This window comes from Oryza brachyantha, chromosome 7, assembly GCF_000231095.2.
Source record: "Oryza brachyantha chromosome 7, ObraRS2, whole genome shotgun sequence".
Classification (NCBI taxonomy): domain Eukaryota; kingdom Viridiplantae; phylum Streptophyta; class Magnoliopsida; order Poales; family Poaceae; genus Oryza; species Oryza brachyantha.
This window is the reverse complement of record NC_023169.2, coordinates 3,313,088-3,338,799: the sequence shown is the minus strand read 5'-3', so window position 1 is coordinate 3,338,799 and position 25,712 is coordinate 3,313,088. Positions and strand designations below refer to the sequence as shown.

Here is a 25,712-nt window from a genome sequence, read left to right as displayed (position 1 = left end):
CATCTATAACCTCTCCGGTTCGTTGCCCTTTTTGCTCACAAACTCGAGTCCCCGAAGCATCGCCGCCGGCCGCCGCTTTGCGCGAGTTCGTCGTCGTCGTCGACCAGCCGGTGTCAGCGGCGGCGGCGGTCCGCTCGCCCCTACCCGGGGAGTCTCTCCGAGGTTCCGCAGGTAAATGCACTTGCTCGTCTTCCTCCTCCCGCTAAGCAACGCACGCCATTTCAATCGTTCCGTGCGCCCCGTCACCTCGTGCGCCCTCGTTTTGCTGCAGGCCATGATGGCGTCGTCGGAGCGGCAGCCCAGTGCGTCCGTGCAGGGGGAGATCCCCCGGGACGCGCTGTTCGAGGTGCCGGTGCGGCTCCCGGCCAAGGACCTCTGCCGCCTCCGTGCCGTCTGCCGCTCGTGGCAAACCCTAACCTCCGACCCGCTCTTCGCCGCGGCGCACAAGGGCCGCCACCACAGGGACCCGCTCCTCGCCGTCGACTACCGGGACTGCAACAATGGCCACGGCGTCGCTATTGTGGATTTGTCGGGCAAGGTCCTTAAGCGGATTCCAAGCAGTGAGGTTGACATTGTTGTGAAGAACAAGTCCGGCGAAGTCCTTGTAATGATCCCAAGTACAGATGATTCTATCATTGTGCTGTGCACCTGTCTCGACGTCGTCTGCTTCACCAGAAAGTTCCACCCCATGACCCTCTGGGCGCTTAACCCGGCCACCGGGGTTACCCTCGAATTGCCGAAGAGCCACTCAGATAAAATTGCGGCTAAGAAACGGGGGTTCTGCTATGGCAAAGTAGAGTCTTATGCTTTTGGGAAAATATCTTCCATGGGAGTGTACAAGGCGCTCCACATCGTCAAATTTCTCCTACCTGATATGCAGCTGTTTGAGGTTATCACCGTTGATGGCACCAACCAAGGCATGTGGAGGACAATACAAGGCCCTCCAGCACTCATCTGTTCTCGTGAAGAGATGAATCCTGTGGTCATTGATGGGGTGGTATATTTATTGATGGATTTTCATGCATCTTATGTGCAAACCGGGGCGATGACTGTTGAGCCAGGCAGTGTAGTTCTATTCAACTTTGAGACGGAGAAGTGGATGGGGACACTCCGGGGTCCGGAAGGGGTGCGGAGGTATGTTCAGGACAGCGGAGACATTGGCCTTAAGATGCAGTTGTCGTTAATTGATTCAAATGGCTGCTTAGTTGTAGTTCATAATATTCATCTTATCTGCATGGACTTCTGGTTTCTGACAGATTCTGAGGAAGGCCTCTGGGTTAAAAAGTTTAGCTTGCCTTCTTTGTTTGCCAGACCTTCTGTATATCCTTTGGTGGTATTAGATGATGGAAGGGTCATTTTTAGGCATGGTGAAAATGGTACAATAGGATCTGTAGTAAGTTATGATTCAAGAACTGGCAGTCATGGTACTGTTTTTCAGCTTAGCCGTTCAAGTTCCAGACACTTTGCTACGTACACAGGAAATCTACTGAGTTCATCAAGTCGTTGTTACTGATTAGGTGAGTGTTGTATCATACTCCCTCTATCCAACAATATAAGGATGTTTGGAGTTTTTTTGGAGATATTAAAGTTGAGAGAATAGAGGGTTGTGATTGATTGAGATAAGGGAGTACGTGAGAAAATTAAATGATGGATAATTGTGATTGGTTTATATGAGTAGGTAGTGAAGATGTCCTTATAACGTTGAACAAAATTCAAACTCTAGATGTCCTTGTAATTTTGGATGGAGGGGTACTTGCTACTGTTGCTTTTATGGATTCAATGTCTAATCTTGCATATTATTCTGCTGTACTGCTAAATTGTTCTTTCAAAGTTTTCCACATCCACATTAATTCCATGTTAAAGTTAGGGTATATTATCATGTTATATGGTACAAAGCTTAGTTAGTGTGTTATTGTATCATCTTCTATATTTTGATTATTCATAAGTGGGTATTTAATATATATTTTAACTCTTTAAGGCATAAACTAAGATAATATAATATATATTTTAACTCTTTAAGCCATTGAGTTCATGCTGTCTGACTTGCAAAAAATAGGTGACTTGCATAGCAATTATCACCACTTGCCATGTTATTGCTGGTGCACTTATCAGTGGAGACTTGAATCTGTTTCCCACTACTGTGAAATGTGGGCATAGTGCACATTAAACATTGTTTGTAATAATTGGCATGATGAACAATGGATGTGTTAGATATGATGAACAATGCATTGCAGAATTTTTCCATGAAACAAAAGATTGTTTTGTTTGACTTTGTGACTTTCTTGTTCACTCATTTCCACTTGTAGGTCCCTTTTGAAGTGGGTAACAGATTATTGATGAATTGATCTGATGCTCCTGGCCAGGACGTTTTGGATTCTTAAGGAGAAAGTATATTTGAGAGAATGTTGATGGTATTTGTAGACAACTGGATAATGATGCGCTCATTTGTTGGTCTTTGTTGCATCTTCATCTCAAGTGCACGAAGGAAGCTTAAAAGTTATCTCTGAAAACTAAGGCCTACCAACTGAAGGAAGGTTGAAGGACACTCGCTTGAAGCTCTTTCTGTTATATCTTGCATCCAATCAAAAGTGCAAGTACACTGAACCGACTTATAACGGTTCTGATATTAGTAGTTCGAAAAACCATTTGATTTAGCACTATGAATCAAATAGCTTATCTGGAGCTTAATGCACTATGAACGTCAGTAACGGACATCAATTAGACGATAAAATAATTATGTTCATCTTTGTGACTTTCTTGTTCACTCGTTACCCCTTGTAGATCACTTGGGGTTTATGAGGGCACAACAAATTCCTGATGAATTGGATGCTCCTGGCCATGCCATGTTGGATTCTCAAGGAGAAAAGATATTTGACAAAAAAAAGGGCATTTCTGACAAGGGATGATGATGATGTCTTTATTTGTGCGCGTCTTTGTTGCATCTTCAATTAGGTCTTGTTTAGCTTACAAAAACTTTTTACAAAAACATCACATCAAATTACATCACATCAAATCTTTGGACACACATTTGAAGTATTAAACATAGTCTAATTACAAAACAATTTTTAGATTTCGTCTGGAAACCGCGAGATGAATCTTTTAAGTCTAATTAATCTGTCTTTAGCACATGTTGGTTACTGTAGCACTTATGGCTAATCATGTTCTAATTAGGCTCAAAAGACTCGTCTCATAATTTCCTCCATAACTGTGTAGTTAGTTTTCATGTTCGTATATATTTAATGTTTCATTTAGATGTCTAAAGATTCGATGTGATGTTTTTGAAAAAAGTTTCTGTGAACTAAACAGTGCCTTAGAGTGTAAGGGAGCTTAGAGGATAGAACTCATGTCTGCAAATTGAGGTTAGAACTCATGTCTGAAATTGAGGCTTACCTACTGAATGAAGATGGCATTTCTGACAAGGGGATGATGAAGAACGCATTTCAGTGTGGCAGCTGTTGTCTTCAACGGAAAATCACTCTTGTGATGGTTGGACCCAGTTCTTGGGACCTTTCTCTTTTGTGACGTTGGTTTATATGGGCTGCTTTCCGTAACATAACTGCTCTTCGAACATTTCGCTCTTGGCTCAAACTTCCTTTGCAGCATTTCGTAGAGATCATCAGTTCCTTGCACCAGCTCTTTCTTTCCAGAAGCTCTTTTGTACTGTATACATTGCCTCCAATCAAAAGTGCAGGCATACTGCACCAATTGGTGAATTTTCTAACTTCATTTCTTGTTGAATGAATCTGCTGTTCTTAGCCAGGATATCTGCATCGTTAGAGAATGCACAACCCAGGACAATTTGATAGTATCAGTATGCTTCTCTAAGGCATATTGTGAACACTTTATGGTTTTCATCACTGTAGAATTTAATAGTGATGTTCTACAGAAATTGCCCATTTCACCAAGCTACTGCTTAAAACATACTTGCCTCATCCCATAAAAAACCAATCTAATACTATATGTGACACATTCTAGTAATATGAATTTGAAAATGACTCTAATTTTGCATATTCAAAGTCGTTGCATCAGGGTCAGATCAAACTAGCCAAAATGGAAAACGATCCCTCACAGTATACATATATGGAAAGTAAAAGAAATTTAACTATTGTAGAGAGAGTACCTTGTGATATCATGGTACATTTGCATCAACAGAGATGCCCTAAACGAGCTGAATGGCATGCAGCATTACTTAGCTGCAGAATAATTGATATGATCACATGATACATCGCAACATTGTGGTCGATCAGAAATTCAGAGACAAGATAAAGTTACAGCACATACAGCTAAACATTTTACATATTTTTAGGGACATCAGCTACACCTTAAATCAAAAGATCATCAGTGCAGTAGACCTAAAGTTCTCGGCTTTGTCGTAGCACCTTGTACAACGCCCCTGTGGCCCTGCCAACCTACGAAACACAAGCAGAGACCAAAAGAAGTATTATCAAGCTGGAATCAAGCTCAAGATACCAGGTTACTAACCAGGCATGTCCCCAGACTAACAAAGCCCCATGCCCATGTTTCCAGGTTGAAGAACTCCATCACAAACATTACAATTCATTACTCACGTTTCTGGTTCCATAGATTGCCCTCATGTTCAAGTCTTTCAGACGCATGACATCACCAGATAAAACACTGGTCTTTGCAGTCCCCTAATAATGACGTAAGGCTTAATTGACACTTCATGTTCCATCATACTATTAACTGATTTTTTTTCCTCGCTGCTATCTTGGGAGCCAAATAACATTTTTTTTGCTTCCTTTCTAGCATTATACAATTAATAAATAATCGACAATTTAAGCTAGAGACTGATCATTTCAGTTATCATCATGATACCATCCTGCATTTCTTCATAAGTTAGCTATTTGGTGAAGATTTGCATCTTCCACAATTTCTTGGCCACTACACAAGATAAAATTATAGAACAATCGATTTTTATATAAACTGATTATATGAAAATTTTGATATAGATATTGTATTTTTATTCTCATATGCAAAGTTACTTTCCGTTCTAAAAACATCATAATAAAGACTCAAAAGGCTCCAACTAACTTTTTATCAACACAACGAGAAAATATATGTTTGTTTGAATTAATAAGAATGCTCCTTAAGCTACAACTTTAGCAATATTTGCCGCTTGCTAGAAATGCACAATACTACCTCTGTCCCAAAATACTTGTCTTTCTAGAATACAAAATTTGTCCCAAAATATTTATCATCCTAGAATACTACTTGTCCCATCAGTCACTCAATCAAATTTCTCCCTTTATACCCCTAACTACCCACTCGCTCCTAATCATACAATATTTAATAAGGGGTATTATAGTCTTTTCTTCTCAAACCATAGTATATGGTAAACAACCTAGAAAGATAAGTATTATGGGACAGAGGAAGTATAATACATCTTAACGAACAAATGATTAAGTGTTCAATTAATCATTGAATTTTTTATTTCTGTAATTATCAAACTATATAGACCGATTTGCTAATTGCAGTTGGAAAAACCTCTTATTTTCTTGACCTTATGGAAGTTTTTAGCATCATAAAAACAACTGAGAACGATGAATATTTCAATGGAACTTGTCAAACTTCATATGTCTTGAAATAAATGATAAAATGAAGTTTCTGTGACTAAATACAATAAAAGCACACAAAATAACCAAATGACTGCATTAATACCAATTATGTGATGACGTGAAATCAAACTTTACCTTGTCACACACTCCCAGGATGTAATAAACTTCCAGTGTACACACTTGCTCCAGTATAGGTACTCGTCTGGATTATATCCAAGGAAGTATCGGTTACTGGATCATAAATCTGCACAACCCCTTTTGATCCCATCTGCATCCAAAGTACAACCTTTCCCTCATCCGTCACAAGCAAAGGTTGGACTTTCAGATAATCTCCAATCCCATAAAAAACATCAACACTGATCCTATAACCTTTGGACCATGTACCCTTTTCAGCATCAAGTAGAAACCATATATCCACAGCATAAAATTGATCATTGCAATGCGCTATAGACAAAGTGCCTTTAAGTCCAGCTAACATAAGCTGATTGGCAAGGTCATGATAGGTGAGTGTGCCATTGGATTCCTCAAGAATTCTGTTCGCCGGGCCTTTGAGAGTCACACTCCACTGCTCCGTTGCAAGGTCGAAGGAAGGCATGCGGCCTCTCTCTACGACGGAGGGATCACTAAAACAGTAATCCACGATGAAGTAAGCAGCCCCTTTGAACACAACCCCATTGTTGCAGCCCCAATCAAGGGAGCCTGGCGGGTTCGCTATCTTCCTCCACTGTGCGTTCATGTCGCTGATGGTGATAACCTCGGCCACTTGACGAGAATCATTGATGTTCAGCATAATCCGGACTAACTTGTACTCCCCTGTGGAAGCTGTCTGCCCAAATGCAAACCATACACAAGTCATCGAGGGGTCTGCACTGTTGCTGCGATGGTGAGGTAAACAAGAAATGGATCCAGTGGTAGGGTCGAGCACGCGGACGCTGTGGTCCTCGCCGGCGAGGAAGGCACGGTCGCCGGAGATCCCGCCCACCACCATCCCTTTCCCCACCCGGAGGATCTGCTTCACAACGTTGCCGGACAGGTCGACGAGGTCAACACACAGCCTGGGGAAGCCCTGCACGCCGACGGCGAGGAGCGGTCCAGGGTGGCGGGCGGCGTGCGCGGCGACGAAGTGCGGGTCTGAGGTGAAGGCCAGCCACGAGCGGCAGACGGCGCGGAGGCGGCAGATCGGCTTGGCGGCGAGGCGCAGCAGGACGTCGAGCAGCAGCTCCGGGGGCAGGACTCCGTCCAAGGCTCCAAGCCCCCCGCCCGGCGCCTCCGCGGCGGCGGCGGAGGAGGACGCCATCGCGCACGCGCGCCTAGCCTAGAGCTCAGAAACCAATGAAATTTGGATCTATCCGCTGGAGAGAAGAGGGGCGAGTTCTCCGCCGCCGAGCAGAAGGGCTTTTACCTGGAGCTGGGAGAGCGCGGTGAGCAGTCGCGGCCGGAGTCTGGCACGACGGGCGACCGCGACGGTGGCGGGGGCGGCGGCGGCGGCGGCGGCTCGTCGGAGACTCGGGTCTCGGAATGTGTGTGTGTTGCTGCTGGGTGGGAGGAGAGATTTTTTTTCTATTATATGCCACTCAATTCTGGATTTGGTGCACTGAATCTTCTCTTAAATTTTAATCATATGGCCTCTGTTTAAATTTGTTTAAATTGAAACTGTTTAAATTTTCGATCTAAATAGAAGGTTTTCAAAGTTCAATTTGAGAGTTTCAGAGTTTCGTTTGCATTCGTTCGTGCTGTTCTTAGGCATAACAAACATTGCATCGAAACGAATGGTCCGCAATAACCTCATCTGTGTTGATCCAGTCAGACAAGAGTCTTGTAGCTGTATCATGTCCGAGCGTACTTTGGGGTGCTTAGATTAAGCTAAACTTTTTAGTCCATATCATATCGAATATTTGATACTTATTATAAATATTAAATATAGACTAACTATAAAACTAATTATAGAAATGAGAGTTAATTCATGTTACAAATTTTTTAAGCCTAATTAATCTATAATTATCGTATTTTTATTGTAGCATCGCATAGGCGAATCATGGATTAATTAGGCTCAACAGATTCGTCTCGCGAATTAGTCCAAAATCATGGATGTGCTTTATTAATAAACTACGTTTAAATAAGTGTCCAAACATTCATGGGAAAAGGGACTAAACTTTAGTCCCTTGTCCCAAACACCCCCTTAAACACTGATATCTATAGTTGTAAGTTATTCCCTCATTTACAATGTAAAACTTTCAAACTTTATCTAAATTTATATGGATGCTAATGAATCTAGCATATATGAATCTAGGCATACATATAAACTATATATATTCATTAATTAATGAATTTAACCAGAACTAGAAAGTCTTATAATATGAAATGGAGGTCGTACAAAATAGATTATCGTCTATATCATATTACATATACATACATATATATATGTGTATGTATATATGGGCGCATATGTGGACTAAAGCATGAAGTTTAAAAAAAATAAGTTGCATGCAGTTTAGGAGCACGTACACGGACGGACCCCAGACAAACGAAGATATGGTGACTAAATTTATCTTGGGTTAATAGTATCACGCAGGATGTATATAGGTGGTGTCTCATCGTTGTGTACGCTCTAAATTTGCTCACTGATATGAATCATTTCCATGGATCAAGATGTCAAAGACTCTCCATGGAAAGTACATCACAGAAACATTTAAGGCTCCTCCGAAACAGGAGAATTTGATGCAATTTATCCCAGGAACCAGTTTAATTTCTACGGAATTTCTCCATTCCGAATGAGCTCTTAGGGATTTTTCGGAATTTACAACTGGGACACGACAAGAAATATCCAACCAAGGGTCATTATCATCGTACATACAAGAGGCTTCCAACCCTGTCTTTTTTTTCGTTTATAGTTATGCTTATAAGCTAAAATTTAAAATTTTAACCTTAAATTTAAAGTAGATTTTGAGAATTTTTATCGTAGTTTATTTTTTAGCCGTGACCTAAGAACATGTATATAAAAAATTTATTCATAAATTACTTTTCATTTGCAAATATGTCATTCCAAACCATCACCCCTTTTCGCTTATTATGCAAGTGCATTGTGCACAATGTAAGTTATGGTTCAAGAATCTGAAAACAACATGCAAATTTTGAGCTGACTTCATACTAAGGCCTTATGTAAACTGTGTGAAAAATATAATAACGGAATAATATATGATAAATTAATTATTAGCTATAAAAATGTAAAAAGTTGATTGATACTCCCTCCGTTCTTTTTATATGACACCTTTTGAATCTACGTTTAATCATTTGTCTTATTCAAAATATTAATCTAAATATACAAAATTATAAGTCATATTTAAATTTACTATAATAAATCATATTATAAGAAAATAATTAATAATTATATATTTTTTAAATAAGAAGAATGGTTAAACATGTAGCTAAAAGTCAACGGCGTTATATAAAAAAATTGGAGGGAGTATGACTTTTTAAAATAACTTTCTATATAATTTTTTTCTTAAAAACACTATTTAGTATCTCAGAAAGTGTATGCATGGAAAGAAACTGAGAGAATATGGATAGGAAAGAATGAGTACCGAATGTGGCCAAAGAGAAAGCACGTGTGTGTGATGGACTATACAAGTTCGAGTAGGTTTTCTTCTTTTATGGATGAAATATAAAAGATTATCTGATATTTTGATAGCTATTTAATTATGTAAATAATATTATTAATTAAAATCTAATTTAGAAATGTAGGATAATAAACTTCTATATAGAAACATTTGATAAAAACCGCACTTAGCGGTTAGGGAAGTGTATGTGTAAAGACCGAGAAATAATGTACAGTGGCACCTGAAACCAACGCAGCCTTAGTGTTAACACTAATGGAGTAGCAAATCACTTTTTGACTGTTCATGTGTGTTAACTCTGAATCTTGAGCTCCTGGAGCTGTCATTCTTGCCAGCAAAGGATGGCTCTGAGCCAGAAGCTGATGCAACTGATCATGATCTGCCAGAGAGCATCTTCAGTTGGCAATGGTGAACAAAAGTGATTCTGGACAAACACAATTAGATTGGATGGCAGTATGGCACCAAACGGAAAAAGAGTCTGCATGTCACAAGTACTCCATGAAAATTCAGAGGAATTAGTACGTAATGCAATCCAGGAACTCTGAATTCAGATAGAGTTAACTCTTGTACATACAAAAGGGGTTACTACTGGATCATGCATTGTTTCAGTGAGCAAACATTAATACATTATGATAACCAGGCGAACACTGTTTGTTGGTCTTAAAATACTCCCTCCGTCCCTAATTGTTTAATGTCATTAATTTTTTTATACACGTTTACTATTCGTCTTCTTTAATTTTTTTTAAAAATATGTAAAGTTATATACATGCATAAAAATATACTTAACCATAAATAAAATGATATAAAAATAATTAATAAATATATAAATTTTTTAAATAAAATAAATAGTCAAACGGGTATAAAAAATCAACAGCGAGTATACACCAACTATACAATTCTAACCGCGGTGGCGGACGACCGTCGCGCAGCCCCGATCGTGTACTCGACCCCCATTGGTGGGCTCTGTGCCAGCCCCCACTGGCGGCCGACGACGTCGCCGGAGCCGCGCCGCCGCGCCGGTGACGGCGAGAACCTGCCCCAGCGTGTACCCGGAGTGGATGTCGGTCATGTCGGGCACTAACCTCACGTACCAGTACTCGTCCAGACAAAAGATAAACACTTTGAAGATGAAAGTATTCTAAACTCTCGAGAAAATGTCTACTCATCTAAATATATGTTATTCAAGTTATTATTGAAAAATTTAAAAAATTATAAAGATAGAATAATATAAGATATATCACCGTATAAACATGCAAGTTCAAATATGACTTCTACGATCCATATAAAAAAATAAATTAAGCTCTGAATACGTATATTCACAGTCGTATTTATTATTTTTGTTATAGATTGTAGAAGCCATATTAAACTTACATGTATTGTGTAGTGATGATTAATCTATTTTTATTTTTTTTCAAATTTTTTGATAACTAATTTGGATAACATCTTGGACATCCTCTCTCAAGTGAGCTTAAAATCCACAACCCTGTTGACACCGAAATTTTGTATTATTCTGTGTCACCTTAATCAGTTGGCAATACCAATTACCACAATAGACTGCAAAGCCATTTTTTAATTCACTGTCAACTTCAGGGATACGTATGTGTACAATGTACAGCTTAAAGGAGCACTACAAAATTCAAATCATTTTCAACGCAAATTTTGAAACAGTTCCAAATAACTCCAGAACTGAATTGCTCACGCAGAGATATTTCATCAAAAATTTCCCTGAAAAGGAGAGAACTTGGGCGAACCAGCGGCGTTGCCCTCTTCTTCCCGCGCGCCTTTAAAATGACTCCTGTCCGCGCTGCTCCCCTCCTCGATTCCATTCCTCTCCTCTCCTCCTCTCTCCAAACCCTAGAAATCTTGCGCGGCGGATCGAGCCATGGCGGCGGCGGGGGATGGGCTCCCTCCGGGCGTCAAGTTCGAGCCCACGGACGACGACCTCGTCGCGCGCTACCTCCTCGCGCGCATCCAAGGCGAGCCCCTCCCTCTCGGCGGCGTCATCCTCGAGGCCGACCCCCTCAGCGCGTCGCCGTGGACGCTTCTTGCGGAGGGCGGGTGGGGCGACGAGGCGTTCTTCTTCGCCGAGGCGCGGGCCAAGGACGGGAAGGGAAGCCGGCAGAAGAGGACCGTCGAGGGCGGGGGCTGCTGGAAGGGGCAGCGGATGGTCGTCGACGGCGAGAGGCTGCTCGTCGCCGACCGCGACGGGATGGAGATCGCGTGGCGCAAGTACGTGCTCAGCTTCTTTGCGGACGGGGAGAAGGGCAGTTCGGGGTGGGTGATGCACGAGTACGCCATCACTGCCCCGCCCGAGCTCGCCTCGTCGCCGGTGCGGCTGTACCGCATCCGGTTCAGCGGCCACGGAAAGAACTCAAAGAAGCGCAGGAGGGGACCGGAATGTCATGGCGGCCAAGAAGGCGGCGGCCGGGAGCAGGCTGCGCCGCGGCGCGCCGTGGAAGAGGATGCTCTGCCGTCACAGCCCATCCCTCCTCCCGCAGCCGCGGCGAGCTTTGCCGATTACTCTGTCTCTGACGCCGCCGATCAGTACTCCTCCGGCGTTGTGGAAGATTCTTGGCCAGTGTCTGATGATCTACCGCCATTGCCTGGTCCTCCTCCTCCTCCCGCGGTGGTGACCTTCGCCGAGGAAGACTTTGTTTCTGACGGTGCCGATCAAGGCGGCTCCAGCACCGCTCCTCCTGCTGCAGCGGTGGTCTCTGACATCGCCGATCAGTACTACTCCGGCGTGGTGGAAGATTCTTGGCTGGTGTCTGATGATCTTTCAGGGAATGATCTGCTCGAGGAGCTCGTCCTACCGCCATTGCCCGGTCCTCCTCCTCCTCCTCCCGCGCTGGTGAGCTCCGCCGATGAAGACTTTGTTTCTCACGGTGCCGATCGCGGCTCCAGCACCGTTCCTCCTCCCGATCCTGCAGAGGTGGTGAACCTTGCCATTGCCAACGACCGTGTCTCTGACGTGATGAATGATGCCTCGCTGGTGTTCGATGATCTTTCCGAGATAATCGATGAGACTGATCTGAGCTGCATCGACTTCACCGAGACGAGGGACGACCTGAGCTGCATCGACTTCACGGAGACGACGGACGACCTGAGCTGCATCGACTTCACAGAGCCGATGGACGACCTGAGCTGCATCGACTTCACCATTGATGATCTGCAGAGTTCTTTCATCCGTTCCGCCGCAAACGAACTGTTCGTCTGTCCATCAGAAGGCGCTGAAGCCGACACCGGTGGTGGTTCTGTGACCTCATCTCTGGTGGAGAAGCACAATAACTCATCTGGTGTCACTGCAGATCGTGGTCACTGAAGATGCATTGATCTTTGCATAAAAAGATTCTTCTTTAGATAGAGAAAAGATAGATGTATAGGAATTTTGTTTTTTCTTATGGCCTCTGTATTTATTCACCAAGTGTAGATAGAGAAGCAGTAGCAGAGATGTATAGGAATTCTGTCCTCTGATGATCATTAGTTAATTGATTGGATCAATTGGATGTGCTTAGGTTGTACTAATTGTAATCTCTACTTATGGCAATAAAATATTCACTTGATTCATTTGTTTATGTGAAAAGTGTACTCTGCATGAGTGGATTGAGCTCAGACTCCTATGGGTGAAATTCAGAGAAATTCTCGGAAGTTCAGACTTGAGTTGGTTGTTCCTTGTTCATGGACTCTCCATGTCAAGTAACTGTGTCAAGTTCTTGCTGAATGTCAGGTGTACACAAAACTATTATGGGCTTGCATATGTACTGAAGGCTCAGTTTTTGTGTAGCATATTTAATACGGCTTTGTTGATGTCAAGTGTATCTAAAAGGTAATGTAGCTAGCTTTGAGGTCCAATGGAAGGCTAATGTCCCGAGTTGTATTAGATTTCAGAGTACACATATAAGATGAGATGTAACATGAAAGTTTATATAATTTTTTAGTATATATAAACGATAGAATTAATTACTATAAAGTTAACTATCTACTTTACAGATGTGAGATAATCAACTTATATATGTAGAAACTTTTAGAAAAAATGCACCATTTAACACGAAACGTGCGCGTAAAAGGGTGAATAATTTGGCAAAAAAACATAAGAAGAATAGTTAAATGTAGACTCAATATTTATCGGGTTAAATACAAAATTGATGGAATATTTATTAAACTGAGATAATTAATTGTTGATTAGTTGAACTGGGCGTACGTACTTTATTCTTGATTGTATTTAAGATCTGAATCTTCTACTACTACTACTCCTGCTGCTGCTACTGCTACTTGATTTAAACTGCTTATTGGATTTGATATGTATAAGGTAATTTTTAGTTCGATGGCAAAGAAACAGCATGCTCATTACGAGTTACAAGAGTGTAGATTAAAATACGTTTTTAACAAATGTCATTTCGTTAAGCACCAATTGGAACATGGGATTTCACCAGGATACCGGTTTGGTCACAATTACTGGCCGCGGACCAATTAGCAGTTGGTCACCAGGATAGCAGTAACAGCAGCTGGTTCATTCTTTCCAAATCAGGAAGTGTTCCAAGCAGGTTCAAAATCAGACGTTCCTTCTGCGAGCAATGCTAAACTACACCCAAATACTCAATGCTGCACGCTGAACTGCACTCAATGCTGAAGGAAGGTGCCATCTCCGTACTAGCTAGATTTATGTATAAATCAATGTATATGTTTTATATATGTACCTAAATTTATTAGCATCCATGTTAATCTAGGGAGGGAAAATATCTTAGGGGTAATTGTTGGATTTTTCAAGGAAAAAGCTAAACAGAATATTTGCAAACGAAAAATAATTTATGAATAAAACTTTTACATACGTGTTCTTAGCAATCTAAAAGTCAAGGTTGAAAAATAAACTATGACAAAAAACTCCAAAGTCTACTCTAAATTTAAGGCTAAAAATTCAAATTTTAGTTTATAAACATATAATTAGAAAGGAAAAGATAGGGCTGCTTATAACGTGGTCACGGACGTAATAGCAGATTAGCAGGCAGTAGAAAATGACGAGCTGCAGTACCTTCAGATCAAACTCAGCTCAACAGGGAAAAAAATGTATACATTCAGATTAATAGCACCATAGGGATCAGGTTGTTCAGAAGCTCCATATCCATATGCTCAAACCATACTGACAAACAGTCAGCCCAGAGTCTTAAGAGGGCAAAGTACCATGCACACAGATCAGTACCAACACAGATGTTTACAAATGGTAAAAAGATGGCACAATAGGGTGATTAACACCAGCTTGCGCCATCAGAAGACAAACGGGAATCTGATATAGGAGTATTTCACTGTTGTAACTGAATGAGATCACATCATTTGCTCCATCTGGAGAGCAAATTACGAGACAATGTAGCTCGCTCAAGTAGCCTCAGGGAGCCAAAGCAGCAACTTCTTTGGAGAATACAGAAGGCAGAATGCACAACCTGCAAGAACTGAAAGAGCAAATGGTCACATATCATAAATCAAACAGACAGTTAAGACATCAACTACCTGCAAGAAAAACAACAGGACTTAATAGGGCACCAAGCATCACCCATATAATAGAGCTAATATTTTCGCAGAGAGCAGCAACCAATGCAAACAGTATCTGCGTGTGTGAATTAAACTACCTATTTCTTAAACAGTTCAAATCATCTTCTTATCTAAATCCCAACAGACCAATGATGAACAATTCAGTTGTTGGAGGCTAGATCTTATATCTTACTACCAAGGGAACTAACCCCAGCACCCAATATTGCCAACTCAATAGAGTGACTTGTACCTTAAAACACATTTAACTTGTTACCACTCCAATAATACAATTACTTAGCTTAACCATGCTACCAGGACAATGGATAGACACTTTGATTGCATAGTAGGTTTTGGTTCTTTTGTATGTATATTTATTTTTATTGGAAAGCTCTCTTAGTTAAAGCAAGATGAGTGATTCCACACCCCAAATGCCTTAAAAATATATGTATAGTACCTTCATTGGAAAGTAGCTACGATTGCAATGTGATGAAGTGAACATCAGTAAAATAGTACTTACATGATCAGTAAAATCCACTCCTGAAACTCAATAGATTTCCAGTATAAATACCAACAGATCTGACATTTTCCAGGTCCAAAAAATCTGCATAAGTGCCTGCTTCCGGATAATAACTTCGTAGACAATCAGGTGCTTGCGCTAGGAAGACGATCTCTTCATCATCAAACAACAGCAAAGGATAATCCTTTAGCCTTAAGTATTGGAAACTTAAGCTGTACTTCTTAACCCAGAGGCCTTCCTCAGGGTCTGATAGAAACCATAGGTCCATGCAGGAACCATATATGGTGTGCACTGTGGCTAAGCAGCCATTCAAATCGGCTAGCGAGACATGCTCCAAATTTTCATGGCTCGGGGAGAGAAACAACACATTATTCTCCTTGTAGAATGCGGTGACAGGTTCCGGCCCATTCATAATACCCATCCACTCCTCCGTCTCAAGGTCAAATGGGAGTATGCAACCTGGTGGAATAGCCATGTGAGGATATATGTACAGGCACCCCTGGAAATCGAACAAGAAATACACAACCCCATTGATGACCACGCTCCTCGTCTTGTTGCGCACGGAGACAGGTGCAGGAGGGGATTCCGCTGCCCTCCACTGCGAAACGCCACTCCTGTGGAGGGTCATGACCTCGCATAGCTGCTGCAGGTAACCACACTGAAGGAAACGAAGCACCTTGTACTCCCGCGTGGAGGGGACCTTCCCAAGGGCACAAGAATCCATGGTGACACTGCCTCTGCCTGACTCCAGAAGAAGATGGTCATACTCATCAGAGATGCTCTTTGCAGCGGTGCAGGTAGCGCCAGTGACCGGATTCAGCACGGTGACGGCCAGGGGGTTGGCCCCTTCGACCAGGCAGACGAGGTCGGAGCGCGTGCGCTGCACTCTGAAGCCCCTGACGTCGGTGCGGATCCTCTTGACGACGTCGCCGGAGTAGAGGTCGGTGATGTCGACGCCGCAGGACTCGCCCCCGCCGTCGTCATCGGCGAAGGAGGTGGCGACGTAGGGGCCCGGGTTGCGGGCCGCGTACGCGCGGACGAAGACCCGGCGGGTGGTCATGGCGCGCCACGACCGGCACACGGCGCGGAAGCGGCAGATGTCCTTCGCCGGCAGCCGCAGCAGGATCTCGAACAGCACGTCCATGGGCATCCCCGCCCCCTCGGACCCACCGAAGCCCTGCCTGCGTCCGCCCCCGCCCCTCTTGCTCGCCTCCGGCGACGCCATCGCCGAGGCCGGCCGCCGGAGCCGCGATCTGCAGAACAAACACAAACCACGAGAAATTCTCAATCCCCCATCCTCCCTCCCCCCCCCCCTACCTACAAAAACCCGGTGATTCGAAGACATGACCGGTGGGACGTACCGTGCGCGCTCCGGGATCCGGCGGGGCGGGGCGCGGCGCGGCGGCGTGGTCGCAGAGGAGGAGAGGAGTGAAGTGGAGTGGAGAGGCGGCGGCTGGGGGGGAGGAGTCATAAGCGGCCGCGCGCGCCGCTCTGGCTGTCTGGATGGGCCGTCTAGTGACGCCATGTCCAATCCAGCCCAGCTCATTTTTTCTTCTGCTTTGGGCCCGGCCCATGGAGGCGCACACAAGAAAGCGTGGCCTGTCTGCGTGCTGTGGTTGGGCCGGCCCATGAAAGCCATTGAATGCATGAGATTTTTTTAATATGTTTTTTATTAAAATTAACAAAAATAAATATTTTTAGAAATATATAAAATTATACCCAAAACACCTAACCAGTGGACGATATATATATATATATATATATATATATATATATATATATATATATATATATATATCCCACCGGCCCCTTAGAACGTTAGGGTTTTGGCAGCGTTCGGCGGGGGTGGCAGTGTGCGGATTCCAGCGGCAGTGGCATGCGGATTCCGGCGGTGGCAGCAGCGTGCGGATTTAGGTGAAGGCGGAGAGGCAGGCTGCTTTCAGGGGCCGGCCGACGCGGGCAGCTATCAGGGGTCGGCGGCCGGCGAACTTCGAGCGGTCGCTAAGGAGGGGTAGCTTCAAGCGGTGTTGGAGGTGGGCAGGGGGCTGCTTCGGCCGGCGGCGAGAGACATTTTTCGACGTGCCATTGTGTACTATTTGTGTGTTTGTTTTGAATTTTTGACGGAATGTGCAGTAACACAACTCTGAATGTACCGTAACAAAACCATGACTGTGCAGAAACACAACTTTGTATGCGCAGTAACACAACCCTAAATGTATAGTAACACATTTTAGTATTTTTTTAAGTAATGAATCTAATTCATAATTCCTGAACGTGCAGCAACACAATTATGAATACGCAGTAACACAACCCAAGTACATCTGCGGGAATACCTATACTACATGCTCTTCCACCCAAAGAACAACATATCTTTATACCTAAGTGGTTGCAGTAACGTTCCTTTTTGTGATTTTCTGTTTGTGCAAAAATTTGTGGTGGCAGTGAACTTTTTTCATTTTGTTTATGTTTGTTTTGTGGTAACTTGTGGTAACATTACGATATTTCTATCACATTGTAAATATTTTTATCAATGATCTGTCTTGGATGTCTATAGTTGAAAGAGAGTCTGCCAAAATTTTTCATATCCTACCATACATCTTTGCATTTCTATCGTAACAGATGTGTACATCTACCGTAACAAACATCAAGCTAGTACTACAAGGCAGTTAAATCAAACAAATAGACAATGAAAAGTTATACTATAGCAATAAGATGTGCGACATTAAGTATAACATAGCAATAACATGAACACACAGTACGTTCATGTTCTGCTGTAACATCCAACACTTCGTTCATGTTCTACAGTATCAGGGATGTTAATGGCATCTCATTACCTCTTACTATAAAGAAATTAAAATTAGGTATCAGATAACATCAAAAAGGGGTAACCTGATTTTTTTGAAAGCCTGAATTTACGGTACCAAAGTTACTAACAAAATCTAGTTTTTAGGATCGCTGGGGAAGCTGATTTGAAGAAGGGGGCGATGCGCCTGTGGGCAGGGGCAACCTGCATTTAGGCATGCGCTATGGAGGGGAGGGATGGGCGGAGCTGCAAGGGGTGGGTCGTCCAACCGGAGCTCTTGGCTACTGCAAGGAGGGGAGGGAAGGGAGGAGTTGCTAAGGGGAGGGTCGGCCGGCGCTGGGTAAAAGCACCCGACGCTACAACAGAGAGAGGGGGAGACAACTGTTGCTGCAGAGAGGCCGACGGGGCTCTTGACTGCTGCAAGGAGGGGAGGGGAGGGAAAGGAGGAGTTGCTGAGGGGAGGCAACCGTTGTTGCAGAGAGGCCGGCTGAGCTCTTGGCTGCTGCAGAGAGGGGAGGAAAGGAGTTCCTGCAGGGGAGGGAGGGGGTGAGAGGTATAGAATAATTATTTTAAGGAGGGCATAAATCTGTGCTGCTATATATCAACCTGTGCCTTTGATATATAACATATCAATAAAATTTTAATTATTATAGAAAGAAAAAAGTTGTATGTGATGCAACTCATGTTTGTATAAAGTGGTTTTTATTAAATTTAGCTGTGTAGATCTTAATTTTTATGTTAACATTAGATAATATGAATAAATTATTTAATTAAAATTATCGTTGTAATATGTGAATTTGGTAGGGTAGTAATTCTAAAATTGGTGTATCAATTTGTTAATTTGATGTTGTAATGTTTTTGAAATTAGCATATAGTTGCGGTCTTATAAGTTCCGTAATTACTGTTTAAACCACCAAACTCTTAATTTATTAAGATGGGGTCCGTCCTATAATTAATTATGTAAAGTTATAATAGTCACCATTACCCGATGATTTGTTGTATTTTATCATAGTTTGTTTAAATAATCAAATTAACAAATATTTGGTTTATATATGATTGCATTAGAAAGAATTTATAATATATTATTTACATTATTAAATTGAACGTGGCGTTAGCACGAGTATATTTCTAATGAGTTTAATTACCAACAAAAATATTTTTTTGTTACTTTTATTAAAAAGTTTCCTAGAAGCATGGGAGATCAAGAGCAAGCACAAGGCACGGAAGGAAATCGCTGTGATTTTACCGTTAATCGTACGCGATTGTTCGCAGTGGGCGAAGCTGGGTACGAGAAGAGGTTCCCATAAATCCTTTGGAAAAATTTATAACTAAAGTTTATAAATTTTTATTATATATTTATATTTTCGATTTAAATTTAGATACTCGCTCTAGCTTCGCCCGATTGTTAGTACGCATAGCACTACTCAAAGAAAATAGCTACCTGTACGATCTGTTGGTACATCCGTGTACGAATGAAACAGTGCACACGGTAGAACTGTGTCGTACGACGGTAGTACGAAAAAGTGTGTCGTAAGTGTAGCAATCGCTCGGCACGAAATGCTCCTCATCCAGGTAGGCGTCGCCACTTCCACACATCCTCTGCTTCGCTTCCCCACCAATGGCGCCGCCCACCACGCCCTCCTCCTTCCTCCGCCCGCCGCCGCCGCCGCTGCACCGCCTCGTCCGCCTCCCCCCTCCCTCGGCCTCGTTCCGCGTCGCCGACCTCCTCGGCGGCCGGGGACTCTGCAACGGCGAGGTCGGCATCCGCAGGGAGCTCGCCTCCGACTCCCCCGCCGCGCCGCCGTCCACCACGAGCGCCACGTCGGGTGATCCCGCGGAGGCTCCGCCGCCGGCGGCGGCGGCGGACGGGGTGGATCCGGACGCGTTCGAGAAGGAGATGATGGGGCTCACCGGCGGATTCCCCGGCGGCGAGGTCGGCCTCAAGGACTTCGTCGCCAAGAACCCGCCTCCCCCCAAGCCACAGAAGAATAAAGGCCTCACCGCCGCCGCCGCCGCCGCCGGCGGGCTCGTGACCGTGGAGCGGCCGAGGGCGCCGGAGCTGCCGCTGTTCCTCCCCGGCATGGTGGTGCTCGTCACGAACCCCAACAACGCCTACCACATGTACTGCGGCATCGTGCAGCGCGTCACCGACGGCAAGGTCGGCGTGCTCTTCGAGGGCGGCAACTGGGACAGGCTCATCACCTTCGATCTCGACGAGCTCGAGGGGAGGGAGAAGGGCCCGCCCATGGTGAACCCCAAGTCCGTGCTGCTCGAGGCCCTCGCGGCTGACCTGGACTTGGACGACAATGAGGCCAAGGACAAGAAGGAGGGAGAGGAGGCCAAGAAGAAGGAAGAGGAAGGCACCGCCGCCGCGGCCTGACCACCATTGTTCTTCTTGTATGTATGTATGTATACAGCACAGCAATATATATTTTCTTGGGTGAGTGATTTCAAAGTGAGTAAATATGTTCATGTTAATTGCTATATGTGTAGCTGAAATCTTAATGTGAAATGAGACTATGGAACAGATGGTTTGGATATAAAAAGTTCATCACCATTTTGAGTTACCCTGAAAGGCAAGATCACCAATTGTACTGCGGCATGATTGTTAATTGCATAAATGTTCATCATCTTGGCAGGCTTTCATGGTTGTTAATTGCATAAAATGTTCAGGTGTTCTGTTGTTCCTGCAATGATTTATGAACCTACAGTATTTCACGAAGCAGCTATATCGTGTTGACCAAGATGAAGGGGGAAGAGAGAACTTGCCACAGGTAAAGACAATAGAAGGATAAGCATGAAAGGGTTTTACAGCAGTAAGCATTTGCACTTCCATAATACTTAAGTACATAGCATTTTAATTGGCTATCTAGATTGATCCCAAACCTGTAGAATATCAAGTATAGGTCTGCTATTTAGGACGGAAGCTTGACACATCAGAAAGGAGCAGTTCTGCAATTTATTCTTTGGACTATTTTCTGTCATGCTGAAAGGTACTGGTTAAAGATAATTGTGCTGCAGTCATATATGTGAATGATGAAAATAATCAGTTAAATTTCAGACCTTGAGCTTATCTTTATAAGGATCTCAGATGGCACAATCTTATCACTCTGATGGTTGTAACTGAAGTATGGACACTATTAGGAGTAATCATGAGGTGTGAACACTATCGATTATTTCTCAGTTGGATGTTAAATACCTCATTAATTTTTTTTGAGAAAATACGCCATCAGTTAACAATGTATATATGCAGGCTATCAAATTTCTCCAGCTGGTCATTGCGGCCTTGAAATGGTGTTGGCCGTTGCTACAATGGGAGCACCCAGAACATGCATGCTGCCATGGTGCCGACTGAAGCCAGTGCAGGACAAGATGAACGACCACTGTGTTCAGAACTGTCACAGGGTGTCAAGGTGAGGATGGAAGAACATCATCTTTTTGGGTAGACGATTGGCTCCCTAGACTGTGGGACGGCTGCTAATCTGGCAACCAATCCTCTTCACTTCTGTCGAACTGGGCAAAAAGACAGTGGTGGGCAGCTCTGGAGAGTGACAATTGGATGGGAGACCCTTCAACATATGCGGCTGCAACAACATGTGCTTCATATTATTGAATGGAAACTGTCGAGCAATGGATAGTACTGTCTGTTCTTTATGCCCCGAATACAGGTAAACTGCTTCAAGATGAACTGGAAAGTGAAGGCCCATGTTAATTACAAGTGCTTCGTGTAATCATGCACTTGGTCATCCTGGGGTCATGTATCACAGCAGCGTCTCACAATCAAGCACTGAGGCTGAACACAGTGCTGCTGCTGCTACAGAGTTGGTTTGGGTGCAGTGCCTGCACAAGGAACTTGGTTTTTATTAGATTCAGCTCCCTCGTCAATGCTGTGATAATCTTGAAACCACTTACTTGATGGTGATAATGCTGTTCAGGTGTGCCTTTCCATTTTGGCATCAACCTACTTTGGCTGGGATGAAAGAGCAAAAGGCTACTACTTAGTTCTAGTATTCAGGGAATAGAGAACAGACAGTGAGACTTGTGCCTGGCTGAAATGCTATGGCATGCAAACTGAATTATCCATCCAAACTAGAGAGTACCCAATAAAGCTATTTTTGTTAGATGATGGAACTTTGTTTATACGCAGAAAAACGTGCTGAGTTTACAAAATGCTGTCTTGATTGGAGGCTAATGGATCAGTTTGGGGTTAAAAAGTGTTTTTTCCAATAAAAAGGAGTTAGATCTTACTTGAGTGTGTACAATCAAAACAGGAATCATATGTAGCATATAAGTGAAAAATGGAGGGTCCATATGAAATTTTAAAAGAACTGCACATGAGTTCTATTATTATCTAAAAAAGAAGATATGATCCCAAGTGGAAATAATCGAACATCCAACATTTTCCTTCCAACCTGTTGTCAGGCAAAATGAAAATTAATCTTGATGTGCTTTATATCTTTTCCTTTGTGGCGACATTACTGTTATTGCTATTTCATCTGCACAATCTGCTACTACACTAATTCAGCAAAATTGCAGCAGAGTCTTCAATCAAGTATGCGTGGAAAACCCTAACATCTCTCGTAGGGTCTGAACCCAGATCTTTTCAGCTGTGACATTTGCCATTGCCTTGTAGTCTCAGTCACTACTTGACCTCAAAACTGTTGGTTGCTTTCCTGAGCCCCATAACACAAGATTACTACAGAGATATATATATCAAACCGACTAGTTGATTGACGATCATCAAGACACCTAGCCCAGTGTGAGTCCTAACTTGCACTAATAAGCACTGAACTATTATGCAGTCCAAAATTTACAGGATAATTCAGAAGTTCAGATACCTTAAAAATCGTTTCAGGGCTGTCCAATATACATCCATAGGTGAATATAAATATTGGCATAATCCGTCGACAGAGGGAAATCTCTGTATGAGTAATAGTCATGTACTACAAATCTACAATGCTCACCACCAAGAACATCTCCCCAGAAAAGGCCTGCCTCCCCATCTGCTCCTTGTTCTGAACATTTTCTATCAGCAGCCTTTTGATGTTTTACCTCTAAATCCTTGCTTAATTATGATTCCATTGTTAGTACTGATCCATTAAATCAGTAGCGTATCCAAAGCTAATGCTTGTCTCTTTATCCTTGACTATGTGGATAATAATAATATTATTGCTGTTAATCTGGACAATCTGCTACTGGACCAATTCAGCGAAATTGCAGCAGAGTTTGCAATTCAGGATATACGGACACTGTCATATTTTCTGGGCATTGAAGCAAATAAGCTAACATGGGGTTATTTGATGCTAACACAAATTAAAGAAGTATCTCCTTGATCTGCTACACTGGACTGGCATGCAATTTGCCAAACAGATGGCCACAATTCCATAGTTAAGCTATTTACATGTTCTGTTCAGACAGACAAGTTTGCCAAGAATTGTGGTTTCAGACTTCCAGAAGCTAAGATGTTTAGATACCGGAGTACTGCTGGTGTGCTACAATACTTGATGATGACAAGGCCAGGTAACATACTAGGTTAACAAGGTGCCTTTAGTATTTACGCCTGATCTCCGCCGTCAGAGACAAGTTCATTTTCCAGAATCTATAACTATAGATTCTCGGAATCTGTACTGCTGGTGCACCGTGTGGGATAACTTCTGGCAAGAGCAGCTTCCGGAAAAAAAAGCGGTAGCGGGAGAAGCTCCCCCAAACAGGCCCACCGTCATTGGCAATGGCAAGGCTCGCCACCTCTGCAGGAGGAGCAGTCTCTGCGACGGCGCCGTCTTGTCCATCCCTGATCGGCGCTGCAGGATCGGGAGGAGGAACAGCGCTGGAGCCGCCTTGGTCGGCACCGCGAGAAACAAAGTCTTCATCGGAGCTCGCCACCGCGGGAGGAGGAGGAGGAGGAGGAGGACCAGGAAGTGGCGGTAGGACGAGCTCCTCGGTCGGAGCATTCCCTGGAAGATCATCGGACACTGGCCAAGAATCGCCCACGACGCCGGAGGAGTGCTGATTGGTGCCGTCAGAGACCACCGCTGCAGCAGGAGGAACACCGGAGCACCCCTGATCGGCAAAGCTCGCCACGGCTGCGGGAGGTGGAGGACCAGGCAGTGGCGGTAGGACGTGCTCCTCGATCGGAGCATTCCCTGGAAGATCATCAGACACTGGCCAAGAATCGTCCACGACGCCGGAGGAGTGCTGATTGGTGCCGTCAGAGACCACCGCTGCAGCAGGAGGAACACCGGAGCACCCCTGATCGTCAAAGCTCGCCACGGCTGCGGGAGGAGGGATGGGCTGTGGCGGCAGAGCATCCTCTTCCACGGCGCGCCGCGGCGCAGCCTGTTCCCCGCCGCCGCCTTCCTGGCCGCCATGACGTTCCGGTTCCCTCCTGCGCTTCTTTCCGTGGCCGCTGAACCGGATGCGGTAGAGCCGCATCGGCGACGAGGCGAGCTTGGGCGGGGCAGTGATGGCGTACTCGTGCATCACCCACCCCGAACTGGCCTTCTCCCCGTCCGGAATGAAGCTGAGCATTTTCTTGCACCACACGATCTCCAGCCCGCCGCTGTCGGGGACGAGCAGCCTCTCGCCGTCGACGATCATCCCCTGCGCCCTCCAGCACCCCCCGCCCTCCACTGTCCTCTTCTGCCGGCCTCCCTTCCCGTCCATGGCCCGCGCCTCGGCGAAGAAGAACGCCTCGTCCGCGTCGCCCAACCCAACATCCGCAAGAAGCGTCCACGGCGGCGCGCTGAGGGGGTCGGCCTCGAGGATGACGCCGCTGAGAGGGAGGGGCTTGCCTTCGATGCGCGCGAGGAGGTAGCGCGCGACGAGTTTGTCGTCCGTGGGCTCGAACTTGACGTCCGGAGGGAGCCCACCCCCCGCCGCCGCCATGGCTCGATCCGCCGCGCAAGATTTCTAGGGTTTGGAGAGAGGAGAAGAGAAGAGAGGAGAGGAATGGAATCGAGGAGGGGAGCAACGCAACGGATAGGAGGCATTTTAAAGGCGCGCGGGAAGAAGACGGCAACGCCGGCCGCTGGTTTGGTTGGCCAAGTTTTTGATGAAATGTCTCCGTGTGAGCAAATTCTGTTCTGAAGCTATTTGGAACAGTTTCAAATTTTGAGTTGAAAATGATTTGAATTTTATAGTGCTGCTTAAGCTATACACATAGTACGTATCCCTGAAGTTTGCACTGAAAAAAATGGCTTTGCAGTCTATTGTGGTAATTGGTATTGCCAATTGATGAAGGTGACACAGACGAATACAAAAATTCAACGCTTTGAGAAAATTCATCTCTGTCTTTTATCTGGACGAACACTGGTGAGGTTAGTTTTGCAAAAAAAAAAAAGCAACCAATGCACAAGATTGATGTAAATAATGGCTCTCGTCGTTTTGCAGTTGCAACCGCTTATAGCCAAAATTAAAATTTTAAAACTTAATTTTGAACTTGATTTTATGGTTTTCTCATTGTGATTTGTTTTAAGACTTTTGCTTTTGAGTCGATATGGACATGTATATAAAAATTTTACCTTCAAATGATTTTCCGTTTGCAAAAATGCGTTTATCTCTTTTTCTTATAAAAAGCAAGATGGAAGCTAATAAAAATTCCATTCATAAACATAAATATAACACAGATTGAGATAAATAATTGCAACCATGGCAACCAACACATAGATTGAGATAAATAT

At 44.0% G+C, this 25,712-nt stretch overlaps 5 protein-coding genes and 1 long non-coding RNA gene across 6 annotated transcripts; 3 read left to right on the top strand and 3 right to left on the bottom strand.

Moving 5' to 3' along the window:
• The first annotated feature begins 59 nt into the window (after positions 1–59).
• LOC102716796 (F-box protein At1g53790-like) lies at positions 60–2,963 on the top strand. The gene is made up of 3 exons (XM_015839614.2): positions 60–171; positions 272–1,517; positions 2,307–2,963. The coding sequence occupies exon 2, from the start codon at positions 275–277 to the stop codon at positions 1,511–1,513; it is 1,239 nt and encodes a 412-aa protein (XP_015695100.1). The 5' UTR covers positions 60–171; positions 272–274; the 3' UTR covers positions 1,514–1,517; positions 2,307–2,963.
• Positions 2,964–4,169: 1,206 nt separating this feature from the next.
• On the bottom strand, positions 4,170–7,112 carry LOC107304526 (F-box protein CPR1-like). The gene is made up of 3 exons (XM_040526389.1): positions 6,979–7,112; positions 5,712–6,891; positions 4,170–4,409 (listed from the first exon to the last, which is right to left on the bottom strand). The coding sequence occupies exon 2, from the start codon at positions 6,871–6,873 to the stop codon at positions 5,716–5,718; it is 1,158 nt and encodes a 385-aa protein (XP_040382323.1). The 5' UTR covers positions 6,874–6,891; positions 6,979–7,112; the 3' UTR covers positions 4,170–4,409; positions 5,712–5,715.
• A 7,082-nt stretch (positions 7,113–14,194) lies between these two features.
• Positions 14,195–16,607, bottom strand: LOC102716232 (F-box protein At3g07870). The gene is made up of 3 exons (XM_040526045.1): positions 16,592–16,607; positions 15,231–16,483; positions 14,195–14,634 (listed from the first exon to the last, which is right to left on the bottom strand). The coding sequence occupies exon 2, from the start codon at positions 16,453–16,455 to the stop codon at positions 15,235–15,237; it is 1,221 nt and encodes a 406-aa protein (XP_040381979.1). The 5' UTR covers positions 16,456–16,483; positions 16,592–16,607; the 3' UTR covers positions 14,195–14,634; positions 15,231–15,234.
• A 2,943-nt stretch (positions 16,608–19,550) lies between these two features.
• Positions 19,551–20,600, top strand: LOC107304525 (NAD(P)H-quinone oxidoreductase subunit S, chloroplastic-like). The gene has a single exon (XM_040525659.1). The coding sequence runs from the start codon at positions 19,652–19,654 to the stop codon at positions 20,411–20,413; it is 762 nt and encodes a 253-aa protein (XP_040381593.1). The 5' UTR covers positions 19,551–19,651; the 3' UTR covers positions 20,414–20,600.
• A 110-nt stretch (positions 20,601–20,710) lies between these two features.
• On the top strand, positions 20,711–22,329 carry LOC107304660. The gene is made up of 3 exons (XR_001550725.1): positions 20,711–21,026; positions 21,095–21,190; positions 21,287–22,329. It is a non-coding gene; the product is annotated as an uncharacterized LOC107304660 (long non-coding RNA).
• Positions 22,330–23,580: 1,251 nt separating this feature from the next.
• On the bottom strand, positions 23,581–24,918 carry LOC102715957 (NAC domain-containing protein 2-like). Its single transcript, XM_006658305.1, has one exon. The coding sequence runs from the start codon at positions 24,916–24,918 to the stop codon at positions 23,581–23,583; it is 1,338 nt and encodes a 445-aa protein (XP_006658368.1).
• Between the last annotated feature and the right edge of the window lie 794 nt (positions 24,919–25,712).

Coding starts and splice junctions, on each gene's coding strand:
- LOC102716796 (XM_015839614.2), top strand. CDS start 275: ATGATGGCGTCGTCGGAGCGGCAGCCCAGTGCGTCCGTGCAGGGGGAG.
- LOC107304526 (XM_040526389.1), bottom strand. CDS start 6,873: ATGGCGTCCTCCTCCGCCGCCGCCGCGGAGGCGCCGGGCGGGGGGCTT.
- LOC102716232 (XM_040526045.1), bottom strand. CDS start 16,455: ATGGCGTCGCCGGAGGCGAGCAAGAGGGGCGGGGGCGGACGCAGGCAG.
- LOC107304525 (XM_040525659.1), top strand. CDS start 19,652: ATGGCGCCGCCCACCACGCCCTCCTCCTTCCTCCGCCCGCCGCCGCCG.
- LOC102715957 (XM_006658305.1), bottom strand. CDS start 24,918: ATGGCGGCGGCGGGGGGTGGGCTCCCTCCGGACGTCAAGTTCGAGCCC.